The sequence below is a fragment of the Eutrigla gurnardus genome (assembly GCF_963514095.1).
Source record: "Eutrigla gurnardus genome assembly, chromosome: 24".
Lineage (NCBI taxonomy): Eukaryota > Metazoa > Chordata > Actinopteri > Perciformes > Triglidae > Eutrigla > Eutrigla gurnardus.
The window spans coordinates 11,004,967-11,023,940 of record NC_139935.1 but is presented as its reverse complement, the minus strand read 5'-3'; the positions used below and the strand labels follow the sequence as shown (position 1 = coordinate 11,023,940).

The window sequence follows — 18,974 nt, the reverse complement described above, 5'->3', positions numbered from 1 at the left end:
GTGATAATAATTGAATGTTTTTTTTTTTATTTATTTCAATCATGTTACAAATGTTTGACAAAAACGAAACTAAAACCACAAATGAAAAGTAAATAAAGCAACCGGTCAAACAGGAAGGAGGAGCTGCTGGACCTGAAGCCGGTCAGTGAACCAGCTGTTTATAAAACCAACATGGGGAGAAGTGGACGACGCGTTTTTTTGTAGTCCATTATTGTAGTTTCTCCAGCGCAGACGCACGTCAATCGCCGGTGCCAATCATCAGCTGTCAATCATCAGCGGCCGCGTTATAATGACGTAGCTTAGTGAAAGTCTGGTCGGATTCTCTGAGCACCGCGGTCGACTATTCCTAAATCCTTTTGAGTTCTCCTATCGCCTTTCCTTAACCCCGTGACGTTTTCCCCAGAGGTCAAGGAATAGGAGTTAGGAATAGGAGTTAGGACCTTATTTTTTGACTATTCGACTGCACCCATTGTGTAGATATGTGAGGAAAAACACGAATTACGTCATCATCGGGTTGCGCAAAAAGGGGGCGGGGTCACGTGTGATGACGGTCGTGTGCACCTGGCAGCCAATTAAGCCATCAGGCCGGCACCAGTTGGCTTCGGTTGAGCTGCAGGTCGGAGGTGTTGGACGTTAGCCAAGAGTTTTCTCTTTGTTTCATCTCCAACAGCACGAGATGAGACGAATCCGAAGGTGAGACGCTTTGACTTAGTGATGGGCAATGGGAAGCTTCGAAACGGTTCGAAGCGATGTTTCAGTCTGTGTTGAAGCCTTGAAACGAATATGAAACCTGACTCTACAGTGGCATCTAGCGGCCACTTCTGTGAACTACATGCTCTGGCCAAAGAAAACTCCTAATTATGTGCCACTATGAAATGAGCCGGTCTTAGGTTTCCTTGATTTCAGTAGAATACAGGTTGAATTAAAGAAACATTATTAAAAATAAATAAATGACACATTGTTATATGCAATACAATAATCAAAGATTTTTATTCAAAAATAATTTGTTCAGCTCTTTTTGAGCTGAGTCTGTTTATTTTTTTGGATAACACTTCCCCTGCTTTTGAAAAAATCCTTTTACAGGGTACACTTAAAAATGTCTTAATCAGTTGGTACAAATTAGGGAAGACAGCACGTCGCTCTTGCCAGTATTTCACAGGATCTGCCCGTCTTGGAATAAAAGGATCTCTTAAATAATTTTTCACTTCCACAGTTGCATCCGAAGTTGCACTTTGCACAATATGAGTTTGGTTCACTCGACTGTCAAACAGATCCCACAAACTCTCTGCTGATGTTGATGCCGATGGTGTAGGTGATGTTTGTGAGCCTGAGGATGAAGCTTGTAGGCCGTGGACAGTAACGGAGTAAATTTACTTAAGTACTGTACTTAAGTACATATCCAGAGGATTTGTACTTTACTTGAGTATTAGATTTCTTTGGTACTTATTACTCTTACTGGAATACATTTGCAAGACAAATACTTTTACTCAAGTTAATTTCTAGAAAGGCTGAAAAGTACTCGTTACTTTCAGGTCTGGTCTTTTTTTCTTTCTTTTTTTTTAAGTACTATTGGACACAAGCTGTGTTTGTCAAAGAAGTAACCCTATCACAGTGCACGCTCTCCACTGGGATCTACGTAAAAGTGGAAATACGTAATCCCTCCCCATAAGGATACATGGGGAGACAGAGTTTGTTGTGCTCCTATATTGTCCTTCCTGTAAAGACAAGTGACCTCAACATTGAGTTATTGAAAGCAGAGATGTCGTTTTTTGTAAAACAGTGATTCTCAACCAGTGGTGTGGGGACAACATTGGTCTTTGAGGGGGTTCCAGTTCCCAATGATAGAGAGTCCGTTGGACGGTGCAGGTTCATTTGGTTACAATTTCAATGATTGTTAATAAACATCTGCATCTGCAACATCTGCTGTAGTCCTGTGATCCCATTCATTTTATTTGAAATTTACTCTTACTCTTACTTTTATTTAAAGTAAATGTAATAGCATGTACTTTTGGATACTTAAGTACCTGATGTGGATCTGAGGGCCCACGAGGGTTGGTAGGGGGGGGATGAGGTCAGGGAGATGAGGGGGGGTCAGATGGTGGAGTGCCTTCTAGGTGAGGACCAGGATTTTGGAGGGGATTTGGAGGTGCTACTCTGCTCCCCGAGCTCCTTCCTGTTCAGTCGGCCCTCCTTCAGCTGCACCAACGCCCAGGTTGTAGTAATCCGGCTCCACGTCCCCCCCCTGCTGGCCTGGAGAGACGTGACAGCACACAGACATGTGACTTCCTGCATGGCTCCTCTCTCCAGGTCAATGAACACAGACTGAGTCAGTGCTCTCAACAACAGACATGTGTCAGTACCTTAAAGTAGAAGTAAAGGCCAACGTTCACCAACAGCAGAAGCAGCGGCACGGTGACCACTCTGATGATGACAGGTCTCAGATCTGATGATCAAACACATGGACAGTCATCACATGACTCATCATGACTCCAACAGCTGCCATTCAACACAAACTAGGGACCTGGCATTCTGTCCTCCAGTCCATTGTTTGCTGTCACCATTTACAGACCTGGTTTCACTTTGTTCACTAGATCAGGGCTGGATTCCAGAAAGCAGGTTTAGTTCAAACTCTGAGTTTGTTAAGCCTGAGAAGAGGGACACTCTGGGTCCTCTGTTCCACAAAGACAGTGAACCTAAACTTCCACCTAATAGATATGGAAGCACATTGATTGGAGCAGCCTGACGTCGGGACACGATGTTCAGAATCAGAATCAGAAAGGAGTTTATTGCCGAGCATGGGCAGACTGGCAATCTGGCATAAGATTAAAACCATATGTCTTAGGCTGCCTGTTTGCACAATATTCTTCTGCTTCATTTTCAGCTGCAGCCACATTCTTTTTGTGTCTGTGGGATTAAACCTAAATCTAAAAGAATATTATTACATTTCACTTCTTTCAGTCATGCTAATCAGGAATTGAACAGTCAGCTTACCTACGACAGTGACAGAGAGCAGACGGCTCTCAGAGGAGAGGTTATGAGAACGAACATGGACGTGATAAACACAGCTGTAGCGTCCCTTGTGGGCGGGCTCTGCAGCAGGAAACAGGAAGTGGGCAGTGTGATTGACAGCTGGCTGGGTGTAGTTGTGTGCTGAGTTGGAGGAGGTGAAGGTGAGCTGGAAGGAGCCTCCTGGGTACTGTGGCTGGACGGAGCAGAAGACTATGAAGGTGGAGCGCCTGAACGCCTGAAACCCCTGCTGCTGGGCCTCGGAGACCCCGTCCATGGAGGAGGACACAGAGATGTTTGGCTGCAGCAGCAGGTCTGTAAAGACAGAGAGATGATGAACGGTCACATGAGGCTCGTTGGAGATGAACTGCTCCTCGCCTGGAAAGTAGACGAGATCAGTTCGGCAGCAGCAGGAGGCGGAGCCTAAAAGCTGCCATCCAGTCCAATGCTTTCCAGCAGCCTTCATAGGCTGCGTTTCGGATCGCATGCATTTGCGCCGATGCATGAACGAGACTTGAGAGGATCCGCTGGAACTCGTCATAAACACGCCAAGTTCCCACCACGTCCAAGTTGGACACAGATGCACTTCACAGACTTTTTTTTATTTTTTTTTATTTAAACTTTATTAATATTGTATACATAATAAAAACTATCGCGCCAGGGGGAACTTCACGGACTTTGCACAAAGAATATGGCCTGCCCAGTGGCGCTGGCTTTCTTCCTCGCTGACGAACTCGAGCCGAGGCATTTGAAGTCCCGTTGTTGACGGAGGCTGAGGAATTTTCTCACGTGGGAAATACCACGTGATAATTCTAACCAACTAGGGCAACGTTGAGGGGAGTGTCTTATGTCCGCACTTATTTCAGACCATCTGCACAGAAAAGCATGTGAAGGGAGGTACCCTGGAGATACCGCGAGTTTTTAAAGTCATGTGACATGTCGCAAAGGGAAGTTATCACCAGCATTTGTGACGTTTTTTTCCCAGAATGCCTGGTTTTGCGAGGCAAATGCATGTGCATGCTTGATTCGAAACGTGCCTATAGACTTCACAGGAAGTCATAGAAACAGTTACATCCTGTTAGATGCTACCTGTAGTTTGTGATCACGTTCAGATTGATATATTTTTAAAAAATTCATTTGGATTTATTCACATTTGTTCATAAATATCAGTGGAAATGTGTGTATGTTGCATTTTATTCTCTCCTTTCCTCTTTTGATGTCTGCCTCGTAAAGCATGATGTAACTACTCATTTTGATAAGTGCTATAAATAACTTATTATTATCGTTGTAATTATGGTTAATATTATTATCAAACACAAAAGATGTTTGAAAACTTTTATTGCACAACATGAGACTTAAAGCCCACGATCTAGCGCTAAGTATTAGAATGAGATCAAGATACACTATGGAAACAGGAAGTGATGTCACAGGTCTGACAGACAGACAGACAGGTGTGTCATGCCAGGTGAAGCTCAGCAGTCTATGGAGGGTCTGAAGCTTCCAGAAACCAGCCCACTTCTCTACATTCTAGGACGTCATTGTCCTGGAGAACTTTACAGTTCAGTCCAGTGGAAACCACTGACTGTCACTGGGACAGAGGAAGGAACATACTGGGAACCTTGCTGTCATAGATGATGTCATAGATGATGTCACTGAGGGGCTTACCTGAGCAGGTGAGATTCAGGATGGAGGAAGAGGAGAATGATGTTGCACACTCCCTCAGAGTGGATCCAGAATGAACACAGTCAGACTGGATCCTCCACACAGGTCTGAATGAGGACTCCTTTCTCCGTCCTTCAGAAACAGCAGAGCCACAGTCCAGCTCTCTACAGACAACAGCTGCTTCCTTCAGGGTCCAGTGATAGCCATACACTGGTCTCCAGTCTCCCTGATGTCTCACCTCCAGTGTTCCAGCACAGCGACTGGCTCCTCCCACCAACCTGACAGGCTCTGAACAGAAAGAAGAGAGTCGTCAGTCAAAGAGCAAAGTGAGTTTGATGAGAACAGAAATGAACCAGATCAAAGCTGCAGCTCCTCTTCTACCTGAGCAGGTGAGTCCAACAGCTTTGCCAGGTGAGCAGGTGTTTCTATCTGAGCCTGAGCTTCTACAGTCCAGGAGAGCAGACTCATGGCCTCCACACTGGAACTCTTTGGTCCACGATGGAGCCCCCACGTCTCCATAGAGCGCCCCCTGGAGGACTGAAGGAGCCCCACAGCCAAGCTCCCTACAGACCACCTCTGCATCCTGCTGGTCAAAGTCAGCTTCACACACTGAGGACCACCACTGGTTGGACTGGTTGGACTTCACCTCCAGTCTGCCTGAGCACAGACTAGTCCCATTCAGCAGCCTGACAGAGTCTGGAGAGATGATAGAAGATCAAATAGAGAGAGAGAAAAGACACAAGGCATAATTTCACATAGACTGGAGTGAGACTATTGGCGTTTCAGAGTGTGATCTCCTTCACAATAAAATATCTTTGGTGGAACGTCAAGATAACAGCATCGTCATCTTCTTCACTTTTCAATGATACCCGCTTTGAGGTAAGTCTCTTTATCTGCCATATATGATATGTTGGGACCTCACCATAAAGACTACACAATGCGGCCCACACAGAGTCCCTCCTTTTTCTCGACTCGCCTTTTTCCTTTTTTATGATTACGGATCCTGAGAAGATCGCCGCACGCTTGATTCTTTCTGTGTTGTTGTATTCGAATGCTGATTGTGTACCCACGCCGCTGGGTTTCATTTCGGTAACAGTGTGTGTCCAACCTCGGACACATTCACGAGCTCAGTGAAAGTGATCTACCATCAGTTAAAGGACCGGGGTCTCGCCAAACGAACGGCAGTTCATTCACGAGCTCCCGTGTGATAGTAATAGCTTACTGATCCTTTGTGTATTACGCGCGCATTCTCTCTCTCTTTGTTTCGGCTAACACACATGCACATACATACACCGCCCCCACATGTATCCTACGCCAGCTGTTTCCGTCTCTGGATGCTGAGGAATAGCTCCATCTGGTGGCTGCACCCGGCCATCTCTCCCTCTCTCTCTTTCCACACACATGCACGCATGCACGCATGTCACCTTTTTCAGCCCCCCTGAGTTTGCAGCTCTGGACAAAGAAAAGAGTCATAGTGGTAGTAGCTGCTAGACAGTGGGGTTGCTGGGCAGTGTCCCGACCAAAGCTGAGACCCAACTTCAGCCCTTGTGTGTGCATAAAAGCACCAGATGTGATAAATGATGCATGTGAATCAAAAGCGAAACGATAAATACAAATATTGTGCAGCCCAGGCCCTTGGGTTCCAACTGCATTTGGTGTTGGTAGTAGTATAGTACTAGTAGCATTAACAGTAGTGGTGGCATTAACAGAAGCAAAGTATCAACAGTAGTAGTCCATGGCAGCAGGCACAGCAACGCCAAGATGGATCCATCCAACAATGTCGCTGTAGACCAAAAAGCAGGAGTAGTTGAGCAGTCACACAGCGGGCAGGTGGAGCTACAATGTGGTGTTTCCAGCATCAGACCATTTAGCAGTCTGCATCAGTCAGGAACTCAGTGGACTCTGCTGGACCAGAAAGCATAGCCAGACTGGGAGTAGTCAACTTAGTAACAGTAGAGATGCTGATTTTAGTCAATTACTTTAATTATAAATACTGGTGGTAAGAGTCAAACAAGACCACAGCATCGGTGCAGTCTGGATCAGGTTCCACCACGGTCCAGGGAGACCTGCTCAGCGAGAAAGCACAGGGACTCTGGGGGAACATACACAGAGAGAGCGAGAGAGAGAAAGAGGGAGAGGCTCAGTGTGCCACTATAATCCCCCAGCAGTCTAGGCCTATAGCAGCTGAACTAAAGGCTCATTTATGCTTCCATTTCGTGCGTAAATAGAGACGTGCGTTATCAACGTTCTAAACGTCGCTGCCCTCATGCTTTCATGCGTCCTCTATGTTGGAATGGACGTTGAGCAAAACATCCTCTAGAGGGCGTCGTTCACATTAAAACGTTACTCCAATAAAGTTTAAAAAAAATAAGTTTATCATAACAACAAACATGGCGACTGGACAATGGAGGAGATAATGATCCTGTATCTATTGAGAAGGAGGCAAAATCGCAGGCAGCGTTGTACGGCGGTGGTCTGTGAGACCACTGAATACATCCCGAGTGTGGACGGAGAATTCCAGTCATTGGTTTTACCGATGAGAGAAATTGACGACGAACGTCATTTTCAGTAAATCAGGATGTCCGTCGGGGCTTTCGACAACTGGCTTTGCCGGGTGGCTGCTCACATTAAGCATGGGAACTTGCACAATTCACCGGTGACGCCGGCTGAGCGACTAGCGGTCACCATTCGCTTCCTCGCGTCAGGGATCAGTCATTTTTAAAACGTTTTTTAATTTGTGTATGCTATTCACGGCACTTTCTGTGTACAATGCCCGACACTGCCCCCACGATTTCCGTTGGAACTGCAACGTTTGGTCTGTATCGGTACGCATCCGCAAGCTTCCAGGATACGGACAGAAATACGGAAGAAATGTACGCAGAGAACGGACAGAAGGCTCTGTCCGTATCCGTATGCGTGTCTAGCGTAGAGCATACATGAGCCTTAAGAGTTGGCTCAGGACAAACCTGAGCCAACCCTAACTATAAGCGGTGTCAAAGAGAGAGGTTTTAAGCCTACTCTTAAATGTGGGAACTGCAGCTGTGTCCCAATTCATGGTCTACAGCCTTCGGAGGACCCAGTCTACGCGGTCTACGGAGGCTGTATATATAAGCCTATAATATATTATAGGTTGCCAAGTATATATATATATATATATATATATATATATATATATATATATATATATATATGTGTATATATATATATATATATATATATATGTGTATATATATATATATATATATATATATATATGTATATATATATATATATATATATATATATATATATATGTATATATATATATATATATATATATATGTGTATATATACACATATATATATATATATATATATATATATATACACATATATATATATATATGTATATATATATATATATATATATATATATATATATATATATATATATATATATATATATATATATATATATGTGTATATATATATATATATATATATATATATATGTGTATATATATATATATATATATATATATGTATATATATATATATATATATATATATATATATATATGTATATATATATATATATATATATATATATATGTGTATATATATATATATATATATATATATATATATATACACATATATATATATATATGTGTATATATATATGTGTATATATATGTATATATATGTATATATGTATATATATATGTATATATACAGTGCCTTGAAAAAGTATTCATACCCCTTGAACTTTTTCACATTTTGTCACTCTACAACCACAAACTTAAATGTATTTTATTGAGATTTTATGTGATAGACCAACACAAAGTAACACATACACTGCATGAAAAGTGGGATTTTCGTCAGTTAGCGGCCCTGTAAATTGACGTGGAAGTTCAGGTTTACGACTGCAAACGGCAATTTGCAGGAAACACCGAAAACTGACGTAAATTGCCGGGAATTGACGTGGGCCTTGCTTGGCAGTTGTCCCCCCATGACCCCCCTCCCCGTAATCCTAGGGGAGGCTTTAACATGTAAATGAAAATTCTGTGAGCTATACAAATGCAAATCAGGGTAGCAGGGGGAGTTTTCCCCCAGGTGACATTTTTCTGAAAGGTGTTAACTTCATTTCATCTTCATTCAAAGATATAACTTAATTTCATCTTCATTCAAAGATACACAAAACAATTTGCTTCAACAATTACTTTTAATCAGGCTTTGCCACAAAGGTAAAATGTACATTCATGCAAACAACATCACAGTCTCCTAGAGCTCAACCACTGTGCATAGTGGTATGACTACAGTGACCCTTTCTTTGGTCTTGCTTAAATGCACAGTGGATGTGTTAACCACACATCTCCCAGCAATGCGCTCAACAGGCAGAAATGATGCTGGGTATGACATGTCTGTTCCCTGCAAGCTCCAAACTTCTATTGGCTTTCCATAAAAATGTCTGTCCGGATGGGGATGAAGCCAGGAAACTTGCGCAGTAACATGTTTAAATGCAGTACCTTTTGACACAACATTAACAACTATAAACTGCTTTATAATGGCTGGTCGTAGTTCTGCTAGAGGGTCAAGGATGGGTTCATAGATCATAGATCTCGGCTGTGTTAGAAATGCCATACTAACGTCCTACTCGTACTTAATTGTGACGTAAATTTGAGTACGTAGTGCGTTCACATACAATAGTATGTGAATTTGTGCACGCGAGAAATGCCCGGATGTATACTGCATTGGCAAGAATTTCTGAGTACAGCGGACCTTGCTAAATCTACTCAACTTCCCAAAATGCATTGCGGCTCGTCTGACTTCACAAGTTTTGGATAATGGCGGACGACTGCGGTGATTCTGGCGAGGAGCCCGACACAAACCGCGTACACATGTAAGTATACTGTAACATGACTTTTATGTTTCCAGCTGACTTTTAAATCGTATTGATAATGAACGTTACTTTATTGTTGTTGGCATTGTACGTTAACGTTACGAATCGAAGGTCCTGCCAGCCGGCTAGCCTACTGACGCTAATTTACCACAGAGGTTAGCGAGCGCAAGCGAAGCGGAAAATGTGCCGTTTTTACCGACGTTAACTAATAATATAGTGCTTATGTTAAACGGTGGTTATATATTTACTAACGGTGATTAATAACGCCGTGCACCGTTGTCCGTTAAAGGGACTGATGCAGACACCGGGCGCCTCATTCAGTGGGGGGAACGAGGCGGAGACGTTCACGTTCACCGGCAGCAGGAATGCTGCTCTGAGAGGCTTCACTTAAGAAAATGTGGTTTAAATGTTATAATTCTTATATCCAGGACTGCTGGAGACTCTCAGGATGATTGCGGTAAGAATATATTCGGTGACTGCTAGCTAAGCTAAAATTAGCAAAGCAAGCCCAAGCTAAAAGTAGCTTAAAAGCTAATAGTCCAAGCTAAAAGTAGCATAGTAGCCTTGTAAAAGAACAAGAGAGAGGAACCAGTGTAACGTTAAGTTGCTTTGTTAAGTGTACGTTGTTGGTCTTTTACAGGAAGCAGTACGCCGTCTTCACAACTCGGAGACGAATTGTAGGCGCTACGAACCGGAGCAAGGGTACGATTTAAAGAATATGCTTTCATTCTGCTGTATAAGGAAATAGATGCGTTAACAGTAGATACCGATCTTAACTGTTAATTTTGTTTTCACAGACGAACCTCGCCTCATAACGAAGCTGTGACCGCTTACTTGCTCGGAGCTTTGTCCGCAAGTCCGGATTTCTATGACGCTGATAGTGACGCCATTGTGTGTAAGTAACTTTTACTGTTTTCTTCTTCCTTGTTTTAATTTTACTGTGACTTAAGTTTTCTTATTCATACCACTCATTTAATTGTTTTCCAGCTGCCTGTAAGACATACTATGAAACGGTACGCAGGAGCTTCAGACACACACAGCCTGATCTCGCATCGCAGGCGGAAGCTGTGAAGAGGTCAGCTCGGAGTCGTTCCAGGAGAAAGAGGGTAAGACTTATTAGACTTATTAGATCCGTCTTTGGTCAATGTGACCAAACCTACCTAAACCTATTTTTCAGGTGCATTAATAGATGTGTTGTGTCCATGCGCAGTGCATCGCGCAGTACTGATTGTCTTTATTGATTGTTTTACAGCTGCTGGAAGCGAGACGGAGTGTGCTTGCTGGCGATGAGGTGGACCGTTGGAAGTGCGCCACCACAGACATGATGTCTGATGAGGAGGACGGCGTCGTTGGCTGGGTGTCTGGATGGATTGTGTGACCTCCATCCTCTCGTAGCCAGGAGCTCACCGAGCTCTGTGCGACTCTACAGTCGCGATTAGAGAAGACTCCCAAGTACAGGGCCACGCACCGCAGGCGGCTGTAAAATTGACCAAATTCGGACAGAATGTCGCCAGTTCATTTGTGTGTTGTGTTGTCAATAAAGCTCTTTCTTTGAATACTTCCTCCTGGCAATTTTTCCTTTCCTCAATAAATTCATTCATATTTATATTTATAAATATATAAATAAATAAAAATAAATGTGTATATATATATGTATAAATATACGTATATATATATGTATAAATATACATATATATATATATATATATATATATATATATATATATATATAAACATATGTATATATATATGTGTGTGTGTATGTATATATATATATATATATGTATGTATGTATATATATATATAGTGATAGATCTGCTAACCAATCACTAGTGATTATTCTCGTTTAAAAGACCCAGTGTGACCAATAGTAACACATCTGCCAACGGGGGTGGGGTTTACATTTATAATGACTCATCAGGTTGACCAATAGTGACAGATCTGCCAACGTGGGTTGGCTTTACATTTATAATGACCAGATCTGCCAACCAATCACGAGCGATTATACTTGTTTAAAACTAGTGGTTTCATCCAATCCTGAGTGAGGATATTCAAGCCATCTCTGGCCAGGCGGGGTTTCGCCGCTATTCATATGCTAATTAGAGCCTTCGCTGTGGTTCGTTTCCGACAATTTTCGGCACAGACGAACGCGGCGTTCGCAGCCTGTAAATTGTCGTTAACTCCCGAAAATTAGGGAGATTTTCGGGCGTTTACAGGGACGAAAATCCGACTTTTCATGCAGTGATAATTGTGAAGTGGAACGAAAATGATACATGGTTTACAAAAATTTAAGCAAATAAAAATGTGAAAAGTGTGGTGTGCATTTGTATTCATCCCCCCTGTGTCAATACTTTGTAGAGCCACCTTTCGCTGCAATTACAGCTGCAAGTCTTTTGGGGTATGTCTCTACCAGCTTTGCACATCTAGAGACTGAATTTTTTGCCCATTCTTCTTTGCAAAATAGCTCAAGCTCAACCAGATTGGATGGAGAGCATCTGTGAACAGAAACTTTCAAGTCTTGCAGAGATTCTCAATTGGATTTAGGTCTGGACTTTGACTGGGCCATTCTAACACATGAATATTCTTTGATCTAAACCATTCCATTGTAGCTCTGGCTGTATGTTTAGGGTCATTGTCTTGCTGGAAGGTGAATCTCCTTCCCAGTCTCAAGTCTTTTGCAGCCTCCAACAGGTTTTCTTCCAGGATTGCCCTGTATTTAGCTCCATCCATCCTCCCATCAACTCTGACCAGCTTCCCTGTCCCTGCTGAAGAAAAGCATCCCCACAGCATGAGGCTGCCACCACCATGTTTCACAGTGGGGATGGTGTGTTCAGGGTGATGAGCAGTGTTACTTTTCCGCCACACATAGCGCTTTGCATTCAGGCCAAAAAGTTCAACTTTGGTCTCGTCTGACCAGAGGAACTTCTTCCACATGTTTGCTGTGTCCCCAACATGGCTTGTGGCGGGACTTCTTATGTCTGTTTTTCAACAATGGCTTTCTTCTTGCTACTCTTCCATAAAGGCCAGATTTGTGGAGTACACAACTTATAGTTGTCCTGTGGACAGATTCCCCCACCTGAGCTGTGGATTTCTGCAACTCCTCCAGAGTGACCATGGGCCTCTTGGCAGCTTCTCTCACCAGTGCTCTCCTCGCTCAGTCTGTCAGTTTAGGTGGACAGCCATGTCTTGGTAGGTTAGCAGTTGTGGCATACTTCTTCCATTTTTGGATGATGGATTGAACGGTGCTCCTTGAGATGTTCAAAGCTTTGGATATTTTTTTATAACCTAACCCTGCTTTAAACTTCTCCACAACTTTTTCCCTGACCTGTCTGGTGAGTTCCTTGGTCTTCATGATGCTCTTTGTTGACTAGTGTTCTCTAACAAAGCACTGAGGCCTTCACAGAACAGTTGTATTTATACTGATACTAAATTACACACAGGTGGACTCTATTAACTAATTAGGTGACTTCTGAAGGCAACTGATTGGACTGCATTTTATTTAGGGGTATCAGAGTAGAGGGGGCTGAATACAAATGCACACCACACTTTTCAGATTTTTATTTGCTTAAATTTTTGTAAACCATGTATCATTTTCGTTCCACTTCACAATTATGTGTTACTTTGTGTTGGTCTATCACATAAAATCTCAATAAAATACATTTAAGTTTGTGGTTGTAGAGTGACAAAATGTGAAAAAGTTCAAGGGGTATGAATACTTTTTCAAGGCACTGTATATGTATATATATATGTATGTATATATATATATATATATATATATATATATATATATATGTTATATTATAACAGCTGTTAGCCCAGTGTTCCAACATCCGTAACCGAAATCTACTATCACAACTAGAGATTAATGAAATACAACAACGATGCTACGGCAAGGGGGAGCCAGGACAACAGGTCAGCGGGGGGATGTCATCCCCCCCAACCAGCGATTGGGTACCAAGCCCCAACAAATACCAACAGCCTCACCACAAGAGCTGCTGACCTGAGAAGGAAGATCATGACCCAACTAGAAACCTGGAGCCCCCGACGAATACCGAAGCTGAGTTGCCAAGTACCTTCAGAACATCTACTAGTGGATGTGAACGCTCACTGAGACCAACAAGCTGATACACAGTACAACAACAGTAACAATGGAGATGCTTGGGTACAAGGTGGGCTCGGGACATAACAAACAGTGCCCACCATGCAAGAGACAGTTAGAGGCCAAGATAAAGGCAACACGGAGAGAAGTTAGCCAGCTGCTGAACTGCAGAAAGGGAACATGGTGAATAAAGGGGCACCCAGGAAGTACAACTCACTCTCCATACCAGAGGCACTCGAAAACTGCCAAACAACGACTAACAGCTCTGGCCACCCAGTTGAAGAGATATACCAAGGAGGGAGAGGCCAGGAGAATAAACAAGCTGTTCTCCACTGAACCAGCCAAGGTGTACTCTCAGTGGCAGGGAAACAACAACCAGTCAGACCCGCCAAGAGCTGAGGTGGAAAAATACTGGAAAGACATATAGGAAAAAGAGGCATCACACAACACCAATGCCCAATGGTTAGTGGACCTAAGAGCTGACCACAGCAACCTCCCAGAACAAGAACCAGTTACCATCTCAATGGCAGACATCCAAGAAAGAGTGTCAAAGATGAAGAGCTGGACAGCACCAGGCCCCGATATGATCCATACGTACTGGCTGAAGAAGCTAACTGCACTCCATGAGCGCCTAGCAGCACAGATGAACCAGCTGCTGAGGGATGGGACCCACCCAGAGTGGCTAACCCAGGGCAGGACAGTCCTAATCCTGAAAGACCCCTAGAAGGGACCCATCCCATCCAACTACCGGCCAATTACCTGTCTCTGCACAACATGGAAGGCCCTGTCAGGCATCATTGCGGCAAAGATGAGTAAGCATATGGCTCAATACATGAGCAAGGCACAGAAAGGAATTGGCAGTAACACCAGAGGAGCCAAGCACCAGCTACTGGTTGATAGAACAGTCGCCCGAGACTGTAAGAAGAGACAAACCAACCTGTGCACTGCCTGGATTGACTATGAAAGAACGCCTACGATTCAATGCCGCACACATGGATACTGGAATGCCTGGAACTGTATATGATCAACAGGAACCTAAGGGCCTTCATCCAGAACTCGATGGAAATATGGAAGACAACCCTAGAGGCCAATTCAAAGCCGATTGCCCAAGTCAACATCAAGTGCGGCATATACAAGGGAGATGCACTATGCATCACCACTGCTGTTCTGCATAGGCCTGAACCCCCCTTAGTCAGATCATCACTAAGAGTGGCTACGGTTACCGATTCCGTAGTGGGGCAACAATCAGCCACCTGCTCTACATGGATGACATCAAGCTGTACGCCAGGAGCGAGCGAGAAATAGACTCACTGATCCACACCACCAGGATCTGCAGCGATGACATAGGGATGTCATTCGGATTAGACAAGTGTGGCCGGATGGTCTCAAAGAGAGGCAAGATGATCAGGACTGAGGGGATTGACCTACCAGAGGGCAAAATAGGTGATATCCAAGACAGCTACAAGTACCTTGGCATCCCACAGGCTAATGGAAACCATGAAGAGGCCACAAGGAAATCAACCTCAGCCGAATACCTCCAGAGAGTAAGGCAGGTCCTGAAAAGTCAGCTGAATGGTAAGAACAAGGGCCGAGCCATCAACATGTACGCACTACCAGTCATCAGATACCCCGCTGGTATCATAAGCTGGCCAAAGGAGGAGATAGAAGCCACAGATATCAGGACTAGAAAGCTCCTCACCATGCACGGAGGGTTCCACCCCAAGTCCAGCACCCTGAGGCTATACACTAAGTGGAAAGAGGGGGGCCGAGGGCTAGTGAGCGTCAAGGCCACGGTCCAGGACGAAACATCGAAAATTCGAGATTACATCAAAAAAATGGCCCCGAAGGATGAACTGCTAAGTGAATGTCTCAGGCAGCAGAACCCAGATGAGAGTCCGGAGGAGGAGGAGCAGACAACCTGGAGGGACAAGCCCCTACATGGCATGTACCACCATCAGATAGAGGAAGTGGCTGATATCAAGAAATCCTACCAGTGGCTGGAAAATGCAGGACTGACAGACAGCACAGAGGCACTAATCATGGCAGCACAAGAGCCATAGAGGCCAGGATCTACCAGAGCAGATCAGACCCAAGGTGCAGACTGTGCAAAGAAGCCCCTGAGACAGTCCAGCACATAGCAACAGGGTGTAAGATGCTAGCTGGATCAGTGTACATGGAGAGGCATAACCAAGTGGCTGGGATAGTACACAAGAACATCTGCAACCAGTATGGAATAGAAGTACCCAAATCCCAATGGGCCATAACACAGAAGGTGACTGAGAACAACAGGGCCAAGGTTCTGTGGGACTTCAGCTTCCAGACTGACAAACAGCTCCTGGCTAACCAACCGGACATAGTGGTGGTGGACAAAGAGCAGAAGACAATGGTGGTGATAGATGTGGCGATCCCAGTTGACGCCAACATCAGGAAGAAGGAACACAAGAAAATTGATAAGTACCAAGGGTTGAAAGAGCAGCTGGAACAGATGTGGAAGGTCAAGGCTAGTGTGGTCCCCGTGGTAGTGGGGGCACTCGGGGCAGTAACCTCCAAACTGGGAGAGTGGCTCCAACAGATCCCAGGAACAACATCTGAAGCCTCAGTCCAGAAGAGTGCAGTCCTAGGAACAGCCAAGATGCTGCGCAGAACCCTCAAACTCCCAGGCCTCTGGTAGAGGACCTGAGCTTGAGGATGACACAGATACCACCCCACCAGGGGTGAGAAGGAGATTTTTTTTTAAATTTATTAATATACCCGTTAATAAACAATACAACTAAGTGACAAGCCATATTAAGTATAGATTGACATGGTTAATGTCATTTAACCATAAGACTTAATACAGGGTTCGTCCAGGTGCTTAAAATCTAAAATCTTTGAAAATGATGTAATTTTAATGCTGTTTTACAAGGTCTGAAAAGTGCTTGAATTTTTGTTTAAATCCTTGGCTTATAAAGTGATTAAATTGAATAGTAAAATGTGTACGAACCCTGTAAATAACCCTGACTTAATTCAATATTTTATTCTTGCCTCTCTTTTAAACATTTTAGTGACATGGCATCCGTCGATTGCATCAGCCCTGCAAACCCCGATGATGGACGATATGGTGGACAGTGGAGACATGCATCCCACACCCCCAACCTCCCAGATGATGTCCCACTCAGAGCCAGAAGAGTCCAGGGTCCTTATTGGTTGCATCCCATCCAGTCCAGCAGCACCACCAGGGACTCCTGCTCAGCCGATACTGTATATATGTTCTCTGTAAATAGTCATTTCTGATGATCTTTTGTAAATGTTCAGAACACCCACTTATCAATAGTTATTATTTTTATTTATTATTATTTGTTAATTACACAAAAAATACATTATTTTCTTGTCACTGAAAAGCAGTTCAAAAGTTGACTTTAGTTGTAAATAAGAAATGGAACAGATACTGTTACAAGGTTATAAGATTTTAATGTAACTATATACAATATTTGGAAAAGAAAATGAAACAATACAATATTTTTAATTAACTTAAATTACAAATCAACACAGAACTTAATCGAACAGAAAAAAAAACATCCACCCCCCCCCCCCCCCCCTCCCAAAAAGAATCCAAAGCCTCCAAAGCATTCCAACCATTCTCTCCAATAAACTAAAAAGTCTCTCCATCCTCTCTCTTTCTCTCCTTTCCTCACTCTCCCTCTGTAACTTCATGTCCTCCCTGATCAAATCCAGCAATTCATCTCTTTTCCTCTTTCTTGCTGCTGTCGGTGGCCCTGTGTTCTTGGCCTCAACAGGTGGTCGTTCTCATTCCGGAGTTTGATCAAATCCTCCCTCTGCTCCTTGCTCCCTACAACAAAACGACATGTAAAGCACATGTTTCCTGTTATGTCAACATGCAAAATGATTGTACGATATAATAACGATATTAACAGTAATAATGCTCCTAAGGTTAGCTCTGTATTCAATCCAAACGTTTACAGTTTTACAGCCTAGAAATCCTCACAACCCATCGTTAACGTTATATATTCACCTGCGAGAGGAGCGGACTGTAGCCTACACAACTTACAACGAGAACAAATTAACTTTACAGCTCCACGGTTACAATAACATATAAGTTACCATCGGAGCTTGTAACATTTGAAAGTGAAGGGATTTAGGCTTACTTTAGGTTTAAAGGCTAACGTTAACTGAGCTCCTCGTATCAACAGCCTTAAGCTACATCACGTAGCTGGCCCTACATTCCGGTGGCTCCACGTATTTGCATTATTTAACTTCACGCATTTTAACAGTCAAATATGTTTTTTAAAACCTGTTACTTACATTTAAATATGGTACTCAGCACTGCTGCTGGTGCCGGTGCTGCTGCCGTTGTTGGCCGCCATTGTTGGTTGAACAGCGGCACGCAAAGCATCTTGGGATATGGGAGGCCGCGAAGGATAGTAGCGGTGCATCCTCCAAATACAGGGAAAAGGAGGACACATTTGTCGGCTGCATTTGGAGGAGCCTTCGAATTTGGACGAATTGGGACAGCCTTCACGCAGCTCTGTGACGTAAGCGGCCTTCGAATACAGCCTCCGAAGGCTGCAGACCCTGAATTGGGACAAAGCGTTCGTCTGCCTCCCGAACCAGAACCGGAAAACGGTTCCACAGAAGCTTGATGGCTGAAAGCTCTGGCCCCTGTTCTAATTTTGGAGACTTTTAGAACTACAAGTAACCCTTTATTCTGAGACCGTAGTGCTCCAGCAGGACAGTAGGGTTTAATGAGCTCTTTAAGATATGGTGGACCATTAAGAGCCTTGTAAGTGAGGAGAAGGATTTGAAATTCTATTCTGGATTTTACTGGGAACCAGTGCAGAGAAGCTAATACAGGAGAAATGTGATCCCTTCTTCTGGTTTTAGTCAGAACACGAGCTGCAGCATTCTGGACCAGCTGGAGAGATTTAAGAGATTTATTAGAGCAGCCTGATAATAAAGAATTACAATAGTCCAGCCTTGAGGTAACAAATGCATGGACGAGTTTTTTTGCATCTTTTTGAGACAGCATTGGCCTAATTTTATTAATGTTATGCAGGCGAAATTAGGCTGTCCTTGTGGTTTGTTTAATATACGAGTCAAAGGACAGGTCCTGATCAAAGATAACTCCAAGGTTTCTTACAGTAGTATTTGAGGCAATGGCAATCCCATCAATAGTTGCTATATCTTTAGACAGCGAGCTTCGGAGGAGTTTAGGCCCAAGTACAATAACTTCCGTTTTATCGGAGTTTAACATCAGGAAATTGCAGGTCATCCAGGATTTTATTTCATCAACACATGCCTGGAGTTTAACAAGCTGATTGGTTTCTT

At 43.5% G+C, this 18,974-nt stretch overlaps 1 protein-coding gene across 1 annotated transcript in view; it reads right to left on the bottom strand.

Annotated features, from left to right (window-relative positions):
- Positions 1–580: 580 nt before the first annotated feature.
- Positions 581–18,974, bottom strand: part of LOC311010061 (scavenger receptor cysteine-rich type 1 protein M130-like) — a gene marked incomplete at both ends in the record, with an annotated part of 155,385 nt that continues 136,991 nt past the window's right edge. The window contains 4 exons of the mRNA XM_084004542.1: positions 581–661; positions 2,361–2,443; positions 4,720–4,956; positions 5,050–5,364. Coding sequence (XP_083860668.1) covers positions 581–661; positions 2,361–2,443; positions 4,720–4,956; positions 5,050–5,364 — 716 coding nt within the window. The remainder of the gene's footprint in view (positions 662–2,360; positions 2,444–4,719; positions 4,957–5,049; positions 5,365–18,974) is intronic.